The sequence below is a fragment of the Papio anubis genome, chromosome 17 (assembly GCF_008728515.1).
Source record: "Papio anubis isolate 15944 chromosome 17, Panubis1.0, whole genome shotgun sequence".
Taxonomy (NCBI): Eukaryota; Metazoa; Chordata; class Mammalia; order Primates; family Cercopithecidae; genus Papio; species Papio anubis.
In genome coordinates this window covers 45558050-45576351 of record NC_044992.1, presented here as the reverse complement: position 1 = coordinate 45576351, position 18302 = coordinate 45558050, and the positions used below count along the sequence as shown (strand labels likewise).

General features: G+C 55.0%; 1 protein-coding gene across 13 annotated transcripts in view; it reads left to right on the top strand.

Annotated features, from left to right (window-relative positions):
- The window catches only part of SRCIN1 (SRC kinase signaling inhibitor 1), a 74486-nt gene extending 57458 nt beyond the window's left edge, over positions 1-17028 (top strand). For 8 of the 13 annotated variants that reach the window (XM_031657589.1, XM_031657588.1, XM_021929141.2 and 5 more), the window contains 4 exons: positions 1044-1115; positions 2113-2697; positions 3598-3744; positions 13626-17028. In XM_031657589.1, the coding sequence (XP_031513449.1) occupies positions 1044-1115; positions 2113-2697; positions 3598-3744; positions 13626-13760 (939 nt within the window). In that variant the 3' untranslated portion in view covers positions 13761-17028. Of the gene's footprint in view, positions 1-1043; positions 1116-2112; positions 2698-3597; positions 3745-13373 lie in introns of all 13 variants that reach the window. The other 5 variants (XM_021929143.2, XM_021929145.2, XM_009190463.4 and 2 more) reach the window with 2 other exon arrangements.
- Positions 17029-18302: the final 1274 nt, after the last annotated feature.

Sequence of the window (18302 nt, the reverse complement as noted above, 5' to 3'; positions counted from 1 at the left end):
CCTGCTGCCTGCTGGGGGGCTCCCCGAGACTCCAGCAGCCTGGGTGTCTGGTGGCCCCTTGAGAAAATGGTCTGCATTTTCTCACGGGCTTGCTGATGGAAGCCTGAGTATTTTGTTCTGGTTCGCAGTCTGAGCTTAGGTCTGGCCTGAAGGCTGAGTGTGGTCTTGGACCAAGATTGGAGTTTGGATCTTGCTCACAGGATGACTTTGGGTCCAACTCAAAATCTGACCTTGTCCTGAGCCCTTGCCTAGCCGCCACCTCCATCTTCGCTGCTCTGCTGCCTGTGCCAGGGAGGGCTCTGTTTTTCCCACTAGAATCTATGCCTTGCGCTGGGGGCCAGGACGCCACAGGGGTAGGCTCTTCTACAGCCTCACCAGCCCATGGCCCACGTTGCTCTCTTGGACAGAGAGCCTGGGATGGAAGAAAGCCATGCCATTCCTTGGCTGCTGGTTCTTTTGGCATTGGGAAGTTCTTCCTTCTCTCTAACTTCAGTCCTTGCTGCTGTCCTGCTGCACTTATTTCCTCTTTATTCTTTCCTGGGAATTTGGGGGTGAACCTGCTGTCTGCACCCCACCCCTGGGGGCTGTATTTGGGGAGGAGAGGAGGGGGAAGGTCTGGGAATCTCTGTCTCTGCCAGGTCAGGTTAAGGCAGGGGGGCCTCCGCTCTGGGGAAGGAGAGCCTCCCATGTGCGCACATTCCCTGTCTGGGGCTCCCTGCCGCACAGCGGGCTCAGTGCTGATGGCCACCTGATTTCTGGCCTGGCTGGAGGCCTGGTGGTGCTTTGGTTTCCTGGTAGGGGAGGAGCAGAAGGACATCAGATAGTGGGCAGTGCCTTCTGCTGGGCAGGGGATGGGCACAGAGCAGTGTGAGGAACCTCTAGGACGAGCTCTATGGAAGGGGCACCTCCTGGACTGGCCGTGCCCTTGGCACTTTGGCCCCTCCCATCCAAGCCCTGCCCCTTTCTGGCTCTGGGAGCCCATCCTCAGGGGCCCAGTGGACAAGGCCTTTTGCCCCTGGCTGACCCTCTGCATCCTGCGGCAGCATCGGGCTGTGGAGCCGGGCGAGCATGAGGTCGCCCTCTCTGCCTCCCCAGTCAGCACCCCCCGCTTCCAGGTAAGCAGGTGGCAAGGCTGGGTGGGTTCCTTTGGGAGGGGGTGGTTGGGGGTCCCTGCTGCCCCCTCCCGTCTCCCCACGGCTCCCTTTAGTGGAAGGAGCACTGGCCTTGGAGTCAGACTATCTGGGTTCAAATCCAGGCTCTGCCACTAACTAGCTGTGGGTGGCCTTGGGTGAAGCATGTAACCTCCCTCGCCCTGGTGAGAGCAGCAGTCACTTCACGGGTTAAGGTAGGCACTGAAGATGAGGAAGGATGTGACGGCACCTGGCACAAGCCTGGTGCTCAGAGTTAGACCAGGATTCACTCATGTCGGGGAGTGGTACTTGGGGCTTCCCTCTGTGCCCTCACCGAGGCCAGGGCCAGGGATGCTGGCACCGGAGCAGGTACCCAAGGGAGCTTTGCCCGAGTGTGTGTGCAGCAGAGGATTTGGCAGGGGGCAAGCCCCACCCCTTCCAGCTGTGAAGCTCTTGGGGAGAGCACACAAAGCTAGGGTTGGCCAGAAGTCTCTGGTTTGAGATGCCAGAGGCTGACATGTGGTCTCTGCCCACACGGGGCCGAAGGTTTCCATCATTCCATTCATTTCAACAAATAACTAATATTTATGAAGCACTCACAACATGCCCCGCGAGCTCGCTTCATTCTCCACCGGCCCCACCTTGTTGTGGAGTCATTGCACAGATGGGCACACTCATGGGAGCAACCCTGAGACCGGCTCCCGGAGGCTCACGTGGGTGGTGTGAAATAAACGTGTGCCTGCCCTGGCCAAACTGGCACCTTTACTGGAAAGTAGGAGGCCGTGGGGTATGATGAGAAAGACCTGAATTCTGGTCCCAATTTTGCCTCCAATTTACTGGGTAGCCTCTGTCAGGACCCTCCCTGCCTCAGTTTCCCCATCTGTAAAAGAAAGCGGCTAGGCTCACCTAACTGTAACCCCCATTTTAGCTTGGGGTTTGGTTGTAGGAATCATACTCTTCCTCATCTTCCTTCTCCCCGCAGGCTGCCCCAGGTCCCAGGGCTTTCTGCGTCCCAAGGATCATCTTGACAGAGTGTGCCCCCAGCCCTCCTAGCCCGCCAGAGGCCACACTTGAGGAACTGGGACCCAGGACAGCTCCCACCCCAAGACCACGGACCCTGGCTGACAGCAGGAGGGGCTGGGATGGCCCACAGGTCCCGCCAGGGGTAGTGGGAGAGACTCCTGGGCTGAGGAGCAGCTTCATGCCCTGGAAGGAGGGGGCAGCTCTGAAGAGACTGGGCAGAGGAGGCTGCAGCCTAGAGGATGGAGGAGCCAGGGTACCCTGTCCTCAGGGACCAGCCCAGGATGGGACTCCGGAGACCTCTACTGCTGACACCTACCCAGAGGAGATCCTCAAGGACTCTGGACACGATGCCCAAAGCTGCAGTAGGGAGCACCAGGGCCAGGCTACTGCCAACTCAGGCTGCGCCACGTGGGGCACCACTGCCCAGCGGATGGACAGCCTGGAGGAGACGCTCCGGGAGCTGGAAGCCACCCTGAGCAACATGGGCACAGGCCCTGCCGTGGGGTCCCCTGGCAGCCCCCCACCCCTACCCCTCGGCCCCCAGGTGGCTGCCCCCTCTTCATCCTTCCCTGCTGCCTTCCTCCTCCATTTCCAGAGTTGGACGGAGTAGGGGGCAGCAGGAATGCCAGGCCAGCCCCCTCCTCCCACCAGCCTTCTCTCAGCTCTTATCACTCTCCTGGGAGCCTGGTGTCAGAGCAGGGTTTGCAGGCAGAGTCCGAGGGAGGCCGGGAAGCCGGCCTACCCAGGGGTCGGCCAATCCCCAGCCTTGGCAAGAACCAGGGCCTCTCCCCTTCTGCTCCGTATCTGTAAACCAACAAATAAAGTTCTCTCCCCACCTTCCCTCTCCACGCTCCCCTCCCCCTCCTGTCTCTGACTCTCTGTCTCTGTCATCTCTCTGCTTGCGCCTCTGGATCCCCAGTGCCCCGTGGGCAGGCCTGGTACTTGGGGAGGTTCATGGGAGCCAAGCTTGCCCATCCCTAGGGAGACCTCACCTCTATCCTCCCCTTAGGAGGAGAATGTGGGCCTGGGGCTGCCTCTCTGCTCTGTGTGCCATTATAGAGAGCCCCTCGCCGGCACCCAGGTCCAGATGGTGCCCCTTGCCGGGAGTGGGGTTGCTGCTGGGGACCCTCACTTTAGCAGAGGCTCCCCAAGGAGGACATCACCTGCCTCTGGGCTACTCAGGGAAGCCACTGAAGAGCTCTCCCTCAAGAGCTGTTGGGAACCTGACTGGGGCCCCATCCCTCTCCTGCAGGGAGACCATCAGTGGGGACTCAGAGAGTAGACCTGGGTTCTGGACTGGGATGTGGAGCCAGAGAGGGGTCTCCAGGTCTCAAAAGGTCCCACTGGGGAGGTCCTAGCCCCGAAACCCCACCCAGTGCTAGGGTTCCTGTGTGATTCACCCCACGTGCACCCGGCAACTGCAACCCTGTTCCTCTTCTTGCAGAGTGGCGGAGGCAGCGTACCGCCCATGAAGGTGGTGACTCCGGGGGCCTCTCGGCTGAAGGCGGCCCAGGGCCAGGTGGGCAGCCCCGACAAAAGCAAACATGGCAAGCAGAGGGCCGAGTACATGCGGATCCAGGCCCAGCAGCAGGTGAGGGCAGGGACCGTGGGGGCCGCCCAGGCCCGCTCTGCTGCATGCCGTGCCCCTGCCCAGCTGGGCATCTCCTGCCCCTGCTCCCGTGACCAGCTTTCCCAACCTCTGCCCAGACAGACTTCCCTGCCAGGACTGCCCCACCCACCCCCTGAGCCTTCTCCCTCCTCCTCCCGATCCCGGAGCTTTGGATCTGGGTTAGCACATGAGTTCTCAACCAGGCACCTCCCTTCTCAGGTGTTCCCTCACTCAGACAGAGAAGACTCGTCTCCAGCTGCCACCGCTGGCTCCTGGAGGAGGGGCGAGGGAGCGGGTTTGTGACTCCAGCAGCCCCAACGTCTGGGTCCCTGGCCTACCTGGGGTGCAGAAGGGGGATTTTGCGGCCCTCTGCTTCCTGCCATTCTGTTTCTCTCTCCGCTTTCCTCTCCCTCTTCCCAGGGCTCCACCTGCTATTCAGGGCCCCACTCTCACCTCAGCCTCCCTCTTAGCTCTTAGGCCACCCCTAACCAAGGGAGAAGCCAACTTTGCATCTGCTTTTCAGCCTTGTGTTTGGGTTTCAGTGGAGTCACCTCCTGTCTTTGCAAGGTGGGGTGGGGACAGGGTGAGGCACTTTGGCCCTCGGAAAGGGTAGGGCTGCAGCAGGAATTGCAGGGGTGCCGCAATCTCTTTCAGATCTAATGAGCAGGCGCAGGGGCTGTGTGGAGCGTGGACACACCTCACCCGTGGGTGTTTATTGCCCATGTGGCCTGGTCAGAGGCTGCAGGGTGGCTCCTGGACCTAGATATTGTGAGAGACCCTTAGTGCGCTCGTTTGATTCAGTGAATATTTATGAGCAGCTGCCGTATGACAGGCCCGTTCTGGGTGTGAGGGTGGGGGCTGTGATGTGTCCAGATACTCTCACTTAAAGAAGGTTCTAGACTCAGAGGCAAGATGTTAGAGAAGGTTCTAGACTCAGAGGCAAGAGGTTAGAGGTGGGTGAGTCCATCTCTTTTTCAGATGAGGGGACAGCTCAGAGAAGGAGAGGGGCCTCCCAAAGGTGCACAGCAAGGTGGCATCACAGCCAGGATTGGGACCGAGGGACCCAGGCCCTGGACACCCAAGGCCCTGCCTCCCTACTGGCTCCCAGGAGAATCTCTCAAAAAGCATCCCTCCGGCCCCTCGCAGCCTATCCACAGCTCCCCAACTGCCTCCTCATGGCTCCCAGACATTCTGTGAGCCTCACTTCCTGTTCTTTTTCCTGCCACTGCCAGGGATGAGTTCCCCTTATCCTGTCCAGGCTGGACCCTCCTGGGTGCCCAGCAGAGCAGCTGACATTGACAGAGCTTTCACTGGGGCCAGGCACACGCATTATCTCATCTCACACTCACCACACTGAAGAAGGTCTTTTATCCCCCTATGGTAGGTGGGGAAACTGAGGCTTAACCCAAGGCCACATGGCTGGCAAGTAGGGGGCAGGACACAAGTCCAGACTGCCTCCCTCCCCACCACAAAGTGCTTCAGCCTCTCCAGCAGGCCCCTCCCTTGGCTCTAATTATGCTCCACTGTTTCTCACCCTAGTTCCTCGCTCCCCAGAGCCCAGCTCCTCGGCTGTGGTGTCAGCCTCATGCCTTTATGGCCCAGCCTCCACCCCATCTCCGGGCTTGCCTGGGTCTCCAGTGGCGTCCAGATGGGCTCTTTCCACCCTGCTCCCCCACTGCTCTGCAGCATGTGGCCTTGTAGACCCCCCACACCTGCATAGGGCTGTGCAGACCCTCTGTTCCACAGAATCCTCTCTCCAGCCTCCGGGCTCCTTTCTGGGCAACTCTCTCTTTTTTGAGACGGAGTCTTGCTCTGTCACCCAGGCTGGAGTCCAATGGTGCGATCTCTGCTCACTGCGCCTCCGCCTCCTGGGTTCGAGTGATTCTTGTGCCTCAGCCTCCCAAGCAGCTGGGACTACAGGCTACCTAACGACGCTAGCTAATTTTTGTATTTTTAGTACAGACGGGGTTTCACCATGTTGGCCAGGCTGGTCTCAAACTCCTGAGCTCAGGTGATCCTCCCACCTCGGCCTCTCAAAGTGCTGGGATTATAGGCGTGAGCCATTGCACCCTGCCTGGGCGATTCTCCTTTGCCTGCCGCTTCCCTTTCCTGTGCCCCACTCCTCAGCCTCTTCTCACACCATGCCTTCCTCTCCTCAGGCACCAGGCACTGCTTAGTCCCTGCCCCCACCCGCATCTCCATTCTGAGCTCCAGTCACCCACACACGCTTCCCCGGGCGTCCCCAGGCTCCTCGCAAGTGTGCATCCAGACACAATGCTCCCCCGATCCTGCCACCCCAGCCTGTACTAGGCTGCCCCAGCTGCTGTCCCCCTCAGGAAGGGTCGCCCACACCCAGCCTTCCCAAGCCCCTTTGTGCCCCTGTCTCACTTCCAGTGCTCCAGTAGCCTTTCTTACAAACATGGCTTCTTTCTGGTAAAGTAATACATGTTTCCTGGTGGAAATTTTATTTTATTTTATTTTATTTTATTTTATTTATTTTTTGAGACAGAGTCTCTCACTGTCACCCAGGCTGGAGTGCAATGGCGCGATCTCTGCTCACTGCAACCTCTGCTTCCTGGGTTCAAGCGATTCTCCTGTCTCAGTCACCCGAGTAGCTGGGATTACAGGCACCCACCGCCATGCCCAGCTAAATTTTTGTATTTTTAGTAGAGATGGGGTTTCACTGTGTTGGCCAGGCTGGTCTCAAATTCCTGACCTCGTGATCCACCCGCCTCAGCCTCCCAAACTGCTGGGATTACAGGTGTGAGCCGCCGCGCCCGGCCTCCCTGTGGAAATTTTCAACAGTGAAGTATAGAGAACCAGGGGAAAACCATCGCTGTCTCATTACCAACATGCATGGTCTTCTAAGAGCTCCTCGCGACTTCTGTCACCTGTAACTGATTTCCCAAGACCTGGGAGTGGGGAGGGAACTTTGTAAAATGCTGATTTGATTGTCTCTGTGTGTGTCTCTCACACATACACACACACACACACCCCTTCCAGCTTAAAATCCCTGCCTCGGCCCCTGGTGGATGATAAAACCAAATCCTTCGTGTACGACCCAGGGCCCTTCACAGCAGCCTCAGCTCACCCTGCCCCTCCACCCCACACCCTCGGTGTGCTCCAGCCACGCGGGTCACTGGCGGGACATGCTTCACACCAGCTCAGCCTGTGGGCTTGGTCAAAGCCCTCTGTCCTCTCAGGCCCTTCTTTTGCCCATACAATGGGACAGAAGTACCCAGCCTGGTCCTGAGCTCACATAATGCCAGGTGCAGGTGAGAGCTTAGAAAACCACAGTGAGCTTTACGGCGGTGGGTGGGGGGAGGGAGAGGGGCAGCGCCCAAGGCCTTTCCCTCGTCCCGTGAGTCTAAGCTGTCTTTGACAATGTTGAGGTAGAGCAGACTAGAAGTGCCGGGATCAGGGACACAGAAATTGGGAGTAAGAAAGTTCTAAGATGGAGGTGCATTGCAGCAGTGCATGACCCCACAGAGTAGTCAGAGGAAGTGACTGAGGAGAAGCCTGTGAATGTTGTGCTTAGGATCCCAGGGAGGAACAGGAGCCAGGTTCCCAGGCATGCAAGGATCAAGGGCTTGGTGTAGACCTGAAGCTATGGACACCCCCTCTTCTATTAGGGCTAAGAAATCTGCTGAACACCTGCTTATCTTCTCAGATGGCTCAAATGAAGAGGCTCTTTTTTTTTTTTTTTTGAGATGGAGTCTTGCTCTGTTGCCCAGGCTGGAGTCCAGTGGCGTGATCTCGGCTCACAGCAACCCCCATCTCCCGGGTTCAAGTGGTTCTCCTGCTTCAGCCTCCTGAGTAGCTGGGATTACCAGTGTGTGTCACCACGCCCAGCTAATTTTTGTGTTTTTGGTAGAGGTGGAGTTTCACCATGTTGGCCAGGCTGGTCTCGAACTCCTGACCTCAAGGGGTCCACCTCCCAAAGTGCTGGAATTACAGGCGTGAGCCACCACGCCCAGCCCCAAATGAAGAGACTTTAATGAAAGGACCACAGCAGAGGATTCAGGGAGAAAAAAGGGATGCCAAGGTACCCATGGACATCTCAGAGCAGGAGGCTGTGACTCCCTGGGGGAAGGGCAGTGGGGCAGGTGTTTAGCGAGTCCCAGAGGGCGGGAGTAGCAGAGCTGTGCTGTGGAGGGCACAGCTGCTGCCTGTGACACAGCTCCCAGGAGGGAGAGAGAAGGGAAGGAACTCTACCCCCCAACACTTTGGGAGGCTAAGACAGGAGGATCACTTGAGGCCAGGAGTTTGAGACCAGCCTGGGCAACATACTGAGCCCCCCCATAATTGGTTCTGGGGCATGGAGAGGCAAGTGAAAGACAGATAGCATACCTGTTAGGTACCAAGTTTACAACTTTTATACCTTAAGGTAAATCTGTGTTGTCACGGCTGCATCCCCACAGCACCTAGAATAGTGCTTGGCATACGTAGGCACTCAGTAAATATTTGTTGAGTGAATGAGCAAATGAGTTTGCCACTGATCAGGCCCAATGCAGATGGAAACAGACAAAGCAAATCTGAAAGGTTAAAATGGCAACGGCTATAATGGTTACCATTTGTTGCATGTTTACTGAGAGTGTTGGGTGCTGGGTCTTACGCCCAGTTGGCATCATCTCCTGGTGTGCATCTGGTGCTGTGAGATCTGTTATCCGTTTGCAGGTGAGGACATGAGGGCCCAGAGAGATATGGAATTAAGGTCACACAGTTAAAAAGTGGCAGAGCTGGGACTTAAACCCAGGTCCACCTGCTACAAATTCTGTTGTCTTAGTACTGGATTCTGTTGCCCTGCCAGGGAGCATAACCTCATGGGTGTGAGCAAGCCTTGATGAGATCGCGCTTGTGACGAGAATTCTAGAAGGTGATACGTTAACAAAAAACAAAGGTTGAATAGAGCAATAAAGCAACGCTGGGCTTCACGTGTGTCAGTGAGAATGCTTTCAGCTGCAAGGAACAGGAACCCTGATTCAAAATGGCTTAAACAATAAAGAAAGGTACTCTGTAACCAAGAAGGCTGGAAGCAGGGAGACTCCAGGGTTGGTGAATTCAGCAGCTTGAGGATATCAGGACCCAAGTTTCTTTGCATTTGGTCCCGTTGTCATTTTTATTATTTTATTATTATTATTATTATTTTATTTTATTTTATTTTTTTGAGACAGAGTCTTACTCTGTCACCCAGGCTGCAGTGCAATGACGCAACCTTGGTTCACTGCAACCTCTGCCTCCTGGATTCAAGCAATTCTCCTACCTCAGCCTCCTAAGTAGCTGGGATTACAGGTGCCCACCACCATGCCTGGCTAATTTTTGTATTTTTAGTAGAGACAGGGTTTCACCATGTTGGTCAGGCTGTTCTCGAACTCCTGACCTTGTGATTTGCCCGCCTCAGCCTCCCAAAGTGCTGGGATTACAGGTGTGAGCCACCACACCTGGCCTATTTTATTATTATTATTATTATTATTATATATTTTTTCGAGACGGAGTCTCTGTCATGCAGGCTGGAGTGCAGTAGCACGATTTCGGCTGACTGCAACCTCTGCCTCCTGGGTTCAAGCAGTTCTCCTGCCTGTCTCCCAAGTAGCTGGGATTACTGGTGCCTACCATTGCACCTGGCTAATTTTTGTTATTTTTAGTAAAGATGGGGTTTCACCATGTTGGACAGGCTGATCTTGAACTTCCGACTTTGTGATCCATGCGCCTCAGCTTCCCAAAGTGCTGGGATTACAGGCGTGAACCACCGTGCCTGGCCTTATTTTATTATTATTATTTTTGAGACAGTTACTCTGTCGCCCAGGCTGGAATGCAGTGACATAATCTCTGCTCACTGCAGCCTTGACCTCCCCAGGCTCAATCGATCCTCCCGTCTCAGCCTTCCAAGTAGCTGGACGGCAGGTGGCACCACCACGCCTCACTAATTTTGTGTATTTTTGGTACAGATGGGGTTTCGTCACATTGCTCAGGCTGGTCTCAAACTCCTGACTGCAGGTGGTCCACCCACCTAAGCTTCCCAAAGTGCTGGGATCATAGGCATGAGCCACCATGCCCAGCTTCACACAGCTGTTTTTATTTATTTATTTATTTATTTTAAAAATTTTTTTGAGATAGAGTCACCCAGGCTGTCGTCCAGGCTGGAGTGCAGTGGTGTGATCTCGACTCACTGCAACCTCCACCTCTGTGGTTCAAGCCATCCTCCTGCCTCAGCCTCCCAAGTAGCTGGGACTAAAGGCGTGTGCCACCATGCCTGGTTAATTTTCGTATTTTTTGGTAGAGTTGGGGTTTCACTGTGTTGGCCAGGCTGGTCTCAAACTCCTGACGTCAAGTGATCTACCCGCCTAGGCCTCCCAAAGTGCTGGGATTATAGGCCTGAGCCTGGCCTCACACAGGTGTTTTTAGAAGCCAGAGAATCTTTCCCAGAAGTCCCCAACAGACCACACCTCTTATCTCACTGCCCATTCCTAAATCAGTCACTGGCAAGGAGAAAGGAATTTCTCCAGTTGCCATAGATTTTGTCATGATCCCCACACCCCCCACTTTGGGCTGGGGAAAGCCCAGCTTCTCCTAATCCATGCAGGGCTTAGCAAGGAAGGAGGGCGTGGGGGCTAGGGAGGGTGGCCCTGGGAATGGCCCTGGAGGTGGAGCCAGCGAGGTCTGTAGAGTCAAGAGGTTCCACACTTGTCTTGACATCTGGGCGTCTGAGTGTGAAGGGCCTGGGGAGCATGGACCCAGCGAGAGCTGGCGGCCGGCTCTGATCCCCAGGCAAGAGGGAGATGTGCAGGGTGCTGCCCTCTGGGACCAGCTCAGTGCTCCATGCCTCCCCCAGCTGAAAACTGGACATGTGTGAGGTTTCTGCCTTGCCACAAAGGTGACAAAGTTCTGCTTCTCTGGACATAATTGGAACCAGCAGGGGAGGATGACAGGTGAAAGGAAATGACAGGAATCTTCAGAGATAGCAGCTGTGTCACCTGAGAAGGGTTAGCGGCACAGGCTGGGGTCACCGGGCACAGCTGGATGTGCTCCCTCAACTTCAGGAGAGTGGATTGTGGACGGTGTGGCCAGAGTCTCCTGGGAGGGAAGATGGCCCGAGAGGATTTTAGAAAGCACATGCTTGCAGAAGTGGTCTCCATGAAGAAGCGGGACAGGGATGAGGCATCCCCGTAAACTGGTGAAGCTGGATGTCTAAAGGTCTTGCACTGGCTGTTGTGGGGAGAAGAGGGACCTCGACTAGGTGAGGGCACGTCACCTGCCTGAATATAGGAGCCAGGTGGTGGTGCCGGAAGACAAGTGTTCCAAAGACCAAAGCTTGAAATAGAACGAGGCTCTTGAAAAATGTTGAAGGGACAGGAGCAGAAAAAGCAGCTTTTACCTAAAAGATCAGTTCAGAGGGAAAAGGACAGCCGGGGAGAATCAGCACCTTGCCAGGGGACATAGTGAGGTGTGAAGTGATATCAGGGGAAACTAGACAGTGCTCCTCTCCCATCTGGCTTTGGGGGAAAGAACTTTAAATGGGAAAGGCTAGAGCAGAGGAGAGGCAGGACTGAGCCCAAGGTAAGTGACACAATGGTCAGAGAGCCTCTGGTTCCCTTTAGATGAATTTGTCTCCAGGCCCAGGTACTGGGGGCACAGAGAGGGCAGGGGCTATGCCTGACACATGCTGAGGACTGCGTGAGTCTGACGACCCTGTGGCTGGGCCCTCCCTGGACCCCCTAGAACTCCCTTGAGTAATGGATGAGCAGAGGAGAGGGGTTAGAAAACCCAAACAAGGCTGGGCGTGGTGGCTCATGCCTGTAGTCCCAACCCTTTGGGAGGCTGAGGTGGGCGGATCACCTAAGGTCGGGAGTTCGAAACCAGCCTGACCAACATGGAGAAACCTTATGTTACTAAAAATACAAAATTAGCCAGGCGTGGTGGCACATGCCTGTAATTTCAGCTACTCGGGAGGCTGAGGCAGGAGAATTACTTGAACCCGGGAGGCAGAAGTTGCTATGAGCCAAGATCACGCCATTGCGCTCCCACCTGGGCAACAAGAGCAAAAATCTGTCTCAAAAAAAAAAAAAAAAAAAAAAAGCAAGAAAGAAAAGAAAAAGAAAGCTCAAATGGGGAACTTCCGCTTTAACTTAAATAAATAAATAAATAACAAAACAAAAACAAAAAAAAAAACAAAAAAAAACAGGGCCTATTCTGTCACCCAGGCTGGAATGCAGTGGTGCAATCACGGCTCACTGCCACTTCCACCTCCTGGGCTCAGGCCATCCTCCCACCTCAGCCTCCACTGGCACACAACATCACACTCAGCTATTAAAATTTTATTTTTATTTTTAGTAGAGATGAGGTCTCGCCATGTTGCCCAGGCCGGTCTTGACTTCCTGGGCTCAAACAATCCTCCTGCCTCAGCCTCCTAAAGTGCTGGGATTACAGGTGTGAGCCACCACACCTGGCCCTGGTTTTGATTCTCATAAAAGGGAAATGTAGATGACAGACTACACTGTGGTGAGCAAAACCCAGGTGTATCGCAGAACCAACCATCTGTGCACCTGTAAAGGAGAAATGGTGATTGCAGCCAGCATTGGTTCTTCACTGTGAGCCAGGCAGGCTGCTGGAGACAGGGCTTGCTTTAGACTCTAGCTTCTCCAGTTTCTCCGCTGCAAGGCATCTGAGAAAATCCCCTAGCAGCAGGGTGATAGTACAGGGAAGTGAACGACCCTGCCCAGACCTAACCTCAGGGTGGTCTCTGGTGACTCGCCACAGCACCCTGTCTTATCTTTTGGATCTTTTTAAAATCTGGGTGATTCAGTTCTCACACTAGTAGCTAAGCAAGGCCAGGAGGGACAGTGATTACAATTACAGAGAGAAACCCGGGTCTGTGTAGCCTTAACCCAGTGGATCTCAAAGGTAAGTGTGCAGCAGAGGCCCCTGGGGCGCCTGCTTAAAATGCACATGCATGAGCCCACACAAGAGATGGATTCTGGAGGGGAGCCCAGGAATCTGCATTCATGGTGCATGCCACAAGGTGTCCCCTGGAAGTGATGAGGTAATGCGTGTAGCTCTCAAACTGCACTTTGGAGACCGCAGCTCCAGAGGACAAGCCTCCAGGACCGGTGGAGACACCAAAGGTGGGACGAGGATGAGGGGTCAGTTCTGACCACTAGAACTGACCAGTGAGGGCAGGACGAGTCATGAGGAAGTAGCCTCCTGTTACCAACTGGGGCGACAAGCGCTTGCAGGGTGCGCAGTGGGGCTTCCTGCACTGAGCGGGAGCCTGGTGCGGTAGCACCTTCTTCCCAGATTTCCAGGTGGTGGTGGTGGAGGTGGGCGTGCTTGAAGTGTTTATTCCCCACCGGGAGGATAAGCCCCCTCCTCTGTTGCCACCAGGATGAGGCTGGAAGGGGCTCTGGCTGTATGACAGGCCAGTTGGGACTAGGAGCCTTTCCCACCCTGCCCCCGCTCCCCCGCAGGGCATGTGCCCCTGTCCCAGCTAACGTTTCACTTCTTCTTCCTCCCCTCCCCTACCCTTCCCCATCCCCACCTCCCCGTCTGCCCGTCCTGGGCTCGGCCTCTCCTGTGCTTCTCTGGTCACTCTCTGCTTCTCTCTCTGCTCTCAGTAACTGTGGGCCTGCCCTCCTGCTCTGACCACCTAGGCCCTTTGTCCAACCTCGTGCCCCCTCCCCACCTTTTCTGCCCCCGCCCCTCCCCATTCAAGAGACCTCTCTCTCCAGATGCCCCTCTGGCTTCTTCCTTTTGCAGTTAATTTCCTTGGATTTGTGGAGATTTTCCACTTTTAAAACTTCAGCTGGGGGCCAGCATGGAGGCGCTCCCTTCTGCTCTCTGACCCCTGACCCCTGTTTTTGTTCCAGGCCACTAAACCATCTAAAGAGATGAGCGGGTCGAATGAGACCTCGAGCCCAGTCTCAGAAAAGCCCTCGGCTTCCAGAACCTCTATCCCTGTATTGACTTCCTTTGGGGCAAGGAATTCTTCCATCTCCTTCTAGAAGCCCCTCACCCCGCTGCCCTGCCTGTCCCCCTCCTTTACTCCTGCCATTTCTCCCCTCTCTTCCCTTCATCTCCACCCCACCCTACTCTCCAGACCCCCTGAGGGGTGCGCCCTGCAGAGGAGGGTGTGGCCCTCAGCTCCCTCTACCCATCCTCTGTTGGTGTTTTTGGTTTTTTTTTTAATGATTCACTTTTAATTATCTTTTTTTTAAACAGTAAAACTAAAAACCAAACACACCACCTTCCTTGATCTGTTCTCAGCTGGCCTCTCACTGGCCGCACCTGTCACATCTCTCCCTCTTCTCTTTCACCACTCTTTCCCCTCAGTCCATCCTGAAGCTCCTGCACCCCCTTCCCGCCTTCCCCTCACTTCCCAAGAATACTCCAAACAAACTCTGAGCCACGGAGACTTGGAGCAGTGGGAGACCCCTCTCCCGTTTCTCGGTACTTTCCTGGAGGAACGCGGGGACATTGGACCAACCCATATACCAGGCCGGAGAGCGGGGTGCAGGGAGACTGACCTTGGAGACGCCCCACTCCCTATCCAAGCTCGGACAAGACTGCGACCTCCTCTGTGGCTGCTCTGCCTCCTCCCACTCACACCCCACTGGGCCTGGAGTAGAGACGGACAGGCTGGAGACTAGGCCGGAGCTTGAGAGGCCTCAGGGTGGGTGTGAGGCCATGGAGTCTGCGTCCCTGGGGAGGCGCTGGCCTCCTGGGCCTCGCCGTCCTGTGGGGAGTGGAGGACAGAGGCCCTTTGGTCTGCTGGCTGTGGAGGGTGGGTTGCACGGACAGCTGGACATCGGGGACACTGCCTTGGGAGAGGGCGGCCCGGACGGGTATTTGGTACTTTTAGTTTCCTGATTTAGCACTTTAAATGGCATTCACTTATTTAATGTGGGTGGGGTGGGCAAGAATGAGGGGCCTAGAAAACCAGGTTTTGTGGCCTGCAGTTGGGGGAAGGGTCTGGTTTGAGGGAAATGGGAGGGTCGAGAGGGGCTTGATGGGGAGCAGTGAAGACACCTGGGACCCCGAGGTGGGGTGACTTGACCTTCAGTCATCCTCCTGGCGATTTGAGGGTTTTCTGGGAAAGGATAAGTAGTTTTTCAATGGGGCTCTGGTGACCCTGGTGAGATGTCTGAAGGTCCCTGAGGCCTGACCGTCCAGCCAGCGCCCCTGGCCTGTGGATGCCCTGCCTGCCCTGCAGAGGCAGTTGGCAGTGCCACCTTGCTTTTGGCCGGGTCCTGGGGAGGCAGAGAGAGGCCAATTTTGGTTCTCACTCCTGGCCGCCCAGAGGGCACAGTGAGGAGCCAGTAGGGAGAGGATGGGAGAGGAGGAGGAGGAGGAGTGGGGTCCCCGGCAGCAGGCGTCCCACTTGGAGCACAAAGTGAAGCAAGCACAGGGGAGGGGGACTCGAATCAGTCCCCCAAGCAAGCACAGAAAGGAGGAGCTGCGCAAGAGGCAGAGCCCCCCAACCCCTGGGGCCTGGCTGGGGAAAGGCTGCACTTGGGGAGAGCCAGGAGCTGTTGAAGGTTTGGGGGGAGGGGAAACTGGGGTTGTGTTTCTTCATTTCTTTTTTCGTTTTTGCCTTTGTTGGTTCATCCTTGTTTTCTAGCTTTGGATCATTTTTGTAACAAGGCGAGCAAGCCTTTTTGAAAAATAACAAAAGAGGAAAAAAAAAAATCCCTCCTGAAAAAAAAAAAAAAAAACCCTGGAAAATAGAAAAAAAAAAAAGGACCTCATAAATGATGCAATTACTTTTAATTGCAGGCAACTCTTTACATTTAAGTGAAGTGTCTTAACATTTTATATTGTTTTAAAAATATATTTACATATTATATATATAATATACGTAATATAAATATATATAAATATTTAAAAAAGAAAAAAAAAAAGAAAACCACGGCACTCTCTCCCTGGCCACTGTTTTGGCGGGGGAGGGGGCTGGGGGCGGGCGCGTTGGCCTGGCTTCTGTGGTCCCAGTGAAACGGTCTGGTTTGATTTGGCTGTACAGAGACCCCCTGACTTGGGAGGGGAGGGGGGAGTGGTGCCCCCTCCTCCCTCCACTCCATTACTCTCTGCTTGCTACTTCGCTTGCCCCCAGCTCCCACCCTCAGCCCTGTGACTGGAATGTGTGCCCCACCGTCATTGTCCTGAGTTGAATGTCCCTTTGTGGGGGAGGTGGGGGGGACAGTGTCCATCCACGAAGGGGCAGAAGGAGGGAGCCATGTGCCCCGCCCCACTCGCTCGGGTGAAGTCCAGTGGGATTTGCATCTTTCTTTCCCTTTGGTTCCTGCACATTTATGGGCTGGGAGGCATCCGTGTGGAATCGCGTGCAGCCTGTGTGTGTGCTGGCGTGAGCCCATGCACCGTGTGTGCAGACGCATGGGGCCTGCACCCACAGGAATGGCCGAGCACGTGTGTGGCGGAAGGCGTGGGCACATAGGTGCATGTAACCTGTTTGGGCATTGGCACGTGCCTACCTGCATGTTAGTGTGAGAGGAGCTTTGTGTGTGTGAACATGTGTAATGTGTGTGCAGACATGCCTAGCGCCAGAGACTTGTGTGTGGGCCACGTACATGTGGACAGAGACACGTACATGGAGGTGCATGTGATCTGTGTCTGCGAGTGTGTGTGTGCTGGTGCAGACCCAGGTGTGTGGGTGTGCCTCTGTGTGCGTGTGTTCATCATCCCTGCACCACTGGCTCCGGCTCCCTTCCCAAGCCACCGTCCCCGCTGGCCCTCTCACAGCCTGCAGCACGTCAGTGCCCCCAGCTGCATGCGCCTCGCTGCTCTGTCCATCAGTGTGTGCTTGACCAAGAGAAAACTAAGATGTCTCAGGGGACCCCTGTACCTGGTCCTCTCAGCCCCTGCCCACTGTGCTGTGTTACTCGCATGGGGGGTTTCTCTCCTGCCCCTTCCACAATATGCTGTTTCCCCAGGAGCCTCAGGCCTGAGGCTCTGAGTGGGGTCCCCAGGGGGTCCCCTGGGGTGAGCCCCAGCTCCACACCCTGCCCCGTCCACCCTGTAGGGCCCATGTTGGTGTAGCAGTGATGGCTTCTGTGGATATTCTGTGACCTCCGTCGGTGTAACTTGACAATTTCTAAATGGAAAAGGGTTGCTGTGTTTTCTCTGTCTCTCTTTTTTAATGTCCTTTTTTCTTCTTCCCACCTCCCTGCTCTCTTTCCTTTTCAGTTTTTCTAGCCAAGTGTTTGGGGCTTTAATAAAACTTGTTTCTTTTTCCTCTCCTGGATCTCCTTCCTATAAGCTGATGTCTCATTATTTCTCTGCTTCACCCTGGAGGATCTGGAAGGTGCTGAGATGGGTGGGGTGGCAGGTGGGGAATCCCTGGCAGCCATTGGTCTTCAGCTGGCAGAGCATGAGGGGGAGGACAGAACAGGGCCCCTGGGATTAGCCAGGTGGGGTGGTGTACACACCTGTAATCCCAGCTACTCGGGTGGCTGAGGCATGAGAATCTCTTGAACCCAGGAGGTGGAGGTTGCAGTGAGCCAAGATTGCACCACTGCACTCCAACCTGGGTGAGAGAGCGAGACCCTGTCTCAAAAAACAAAAACAAAACAAACAAAAACAGCTCTTGGCTTGGCATTCCAGGAGGTGCCCTGCCTAACCCTCACAGCCGTCGGTGAGGTAGCTACCAGCACTTCCTACTCGGGCGAGACAAAGCTCAGAGATGTTGGGCATCTTACCCAGAGTCATACAACTGGTAAGTTGTAGACAAACCAGTAAGTTTGAATCCAGCTCTGCCTGACACCAAAGCCCGTGGTTACCCCGAAAACCGAGGTCATCAGCCCTCCAGCAGTCCCTTGCATTGGGTCTCAGCCTCCTGCCCTTTGAGTGAGATGACCCTTGTTGGGGTCCACCCATCTTTTCTTTCCTTTTTTTTTTTTTTTTTTTGAGACAGAGTCTTGCTCTGTCACCCAGGCTGGAGTGCAGTGGCCGGATCTCAGCTCACTGCAAGCTCCGCCTCCCGGGTTCACACCATTCTCCTGCCTCAGCCTCCCAAGTAGCTGGGACTACAGGCGCCCACCACCTCGCCCAGCTAGTTTTTTGTATTTTTTAGTAGAGACGGGGTTTCACCGTGTTAGCTAGGATGGTCTTGATCTCCTGACCTCGTGATCCGCCTGTCTTGGCCTCCCAAAGTGCTGGGATTACAGGCTTGAGCCACCGTGCCCGGCCTTCTTTCTTTCTTTTCTTTTTTTTTTTTTTTTTTTAGACAGGGTTTCCCTCTGTCACTCAGGCTGGAGTGCATGATTACAGCTCACTATAGCCTCAACTTCCCTGGGCTCAGGTAATCCTCCCACCTCAGCCTCCCAAGTAGCTGGAACTACAGGTGCCTGCCACCACACTTGGCTACATTTTTTGTATTTTTTGTAGAGACGAGATTTCGCCATGTTGCCCAGGCTGGTCTCGAACTCCTGAGCTCAAGTGATCTGCCCACCTTGGCCTTCCAAAGTGCTGGGATTACAGGCGTGAGCCACTGAGCCCGACCACACCCATCTTTTCTAGATGCTGCAGCTTTC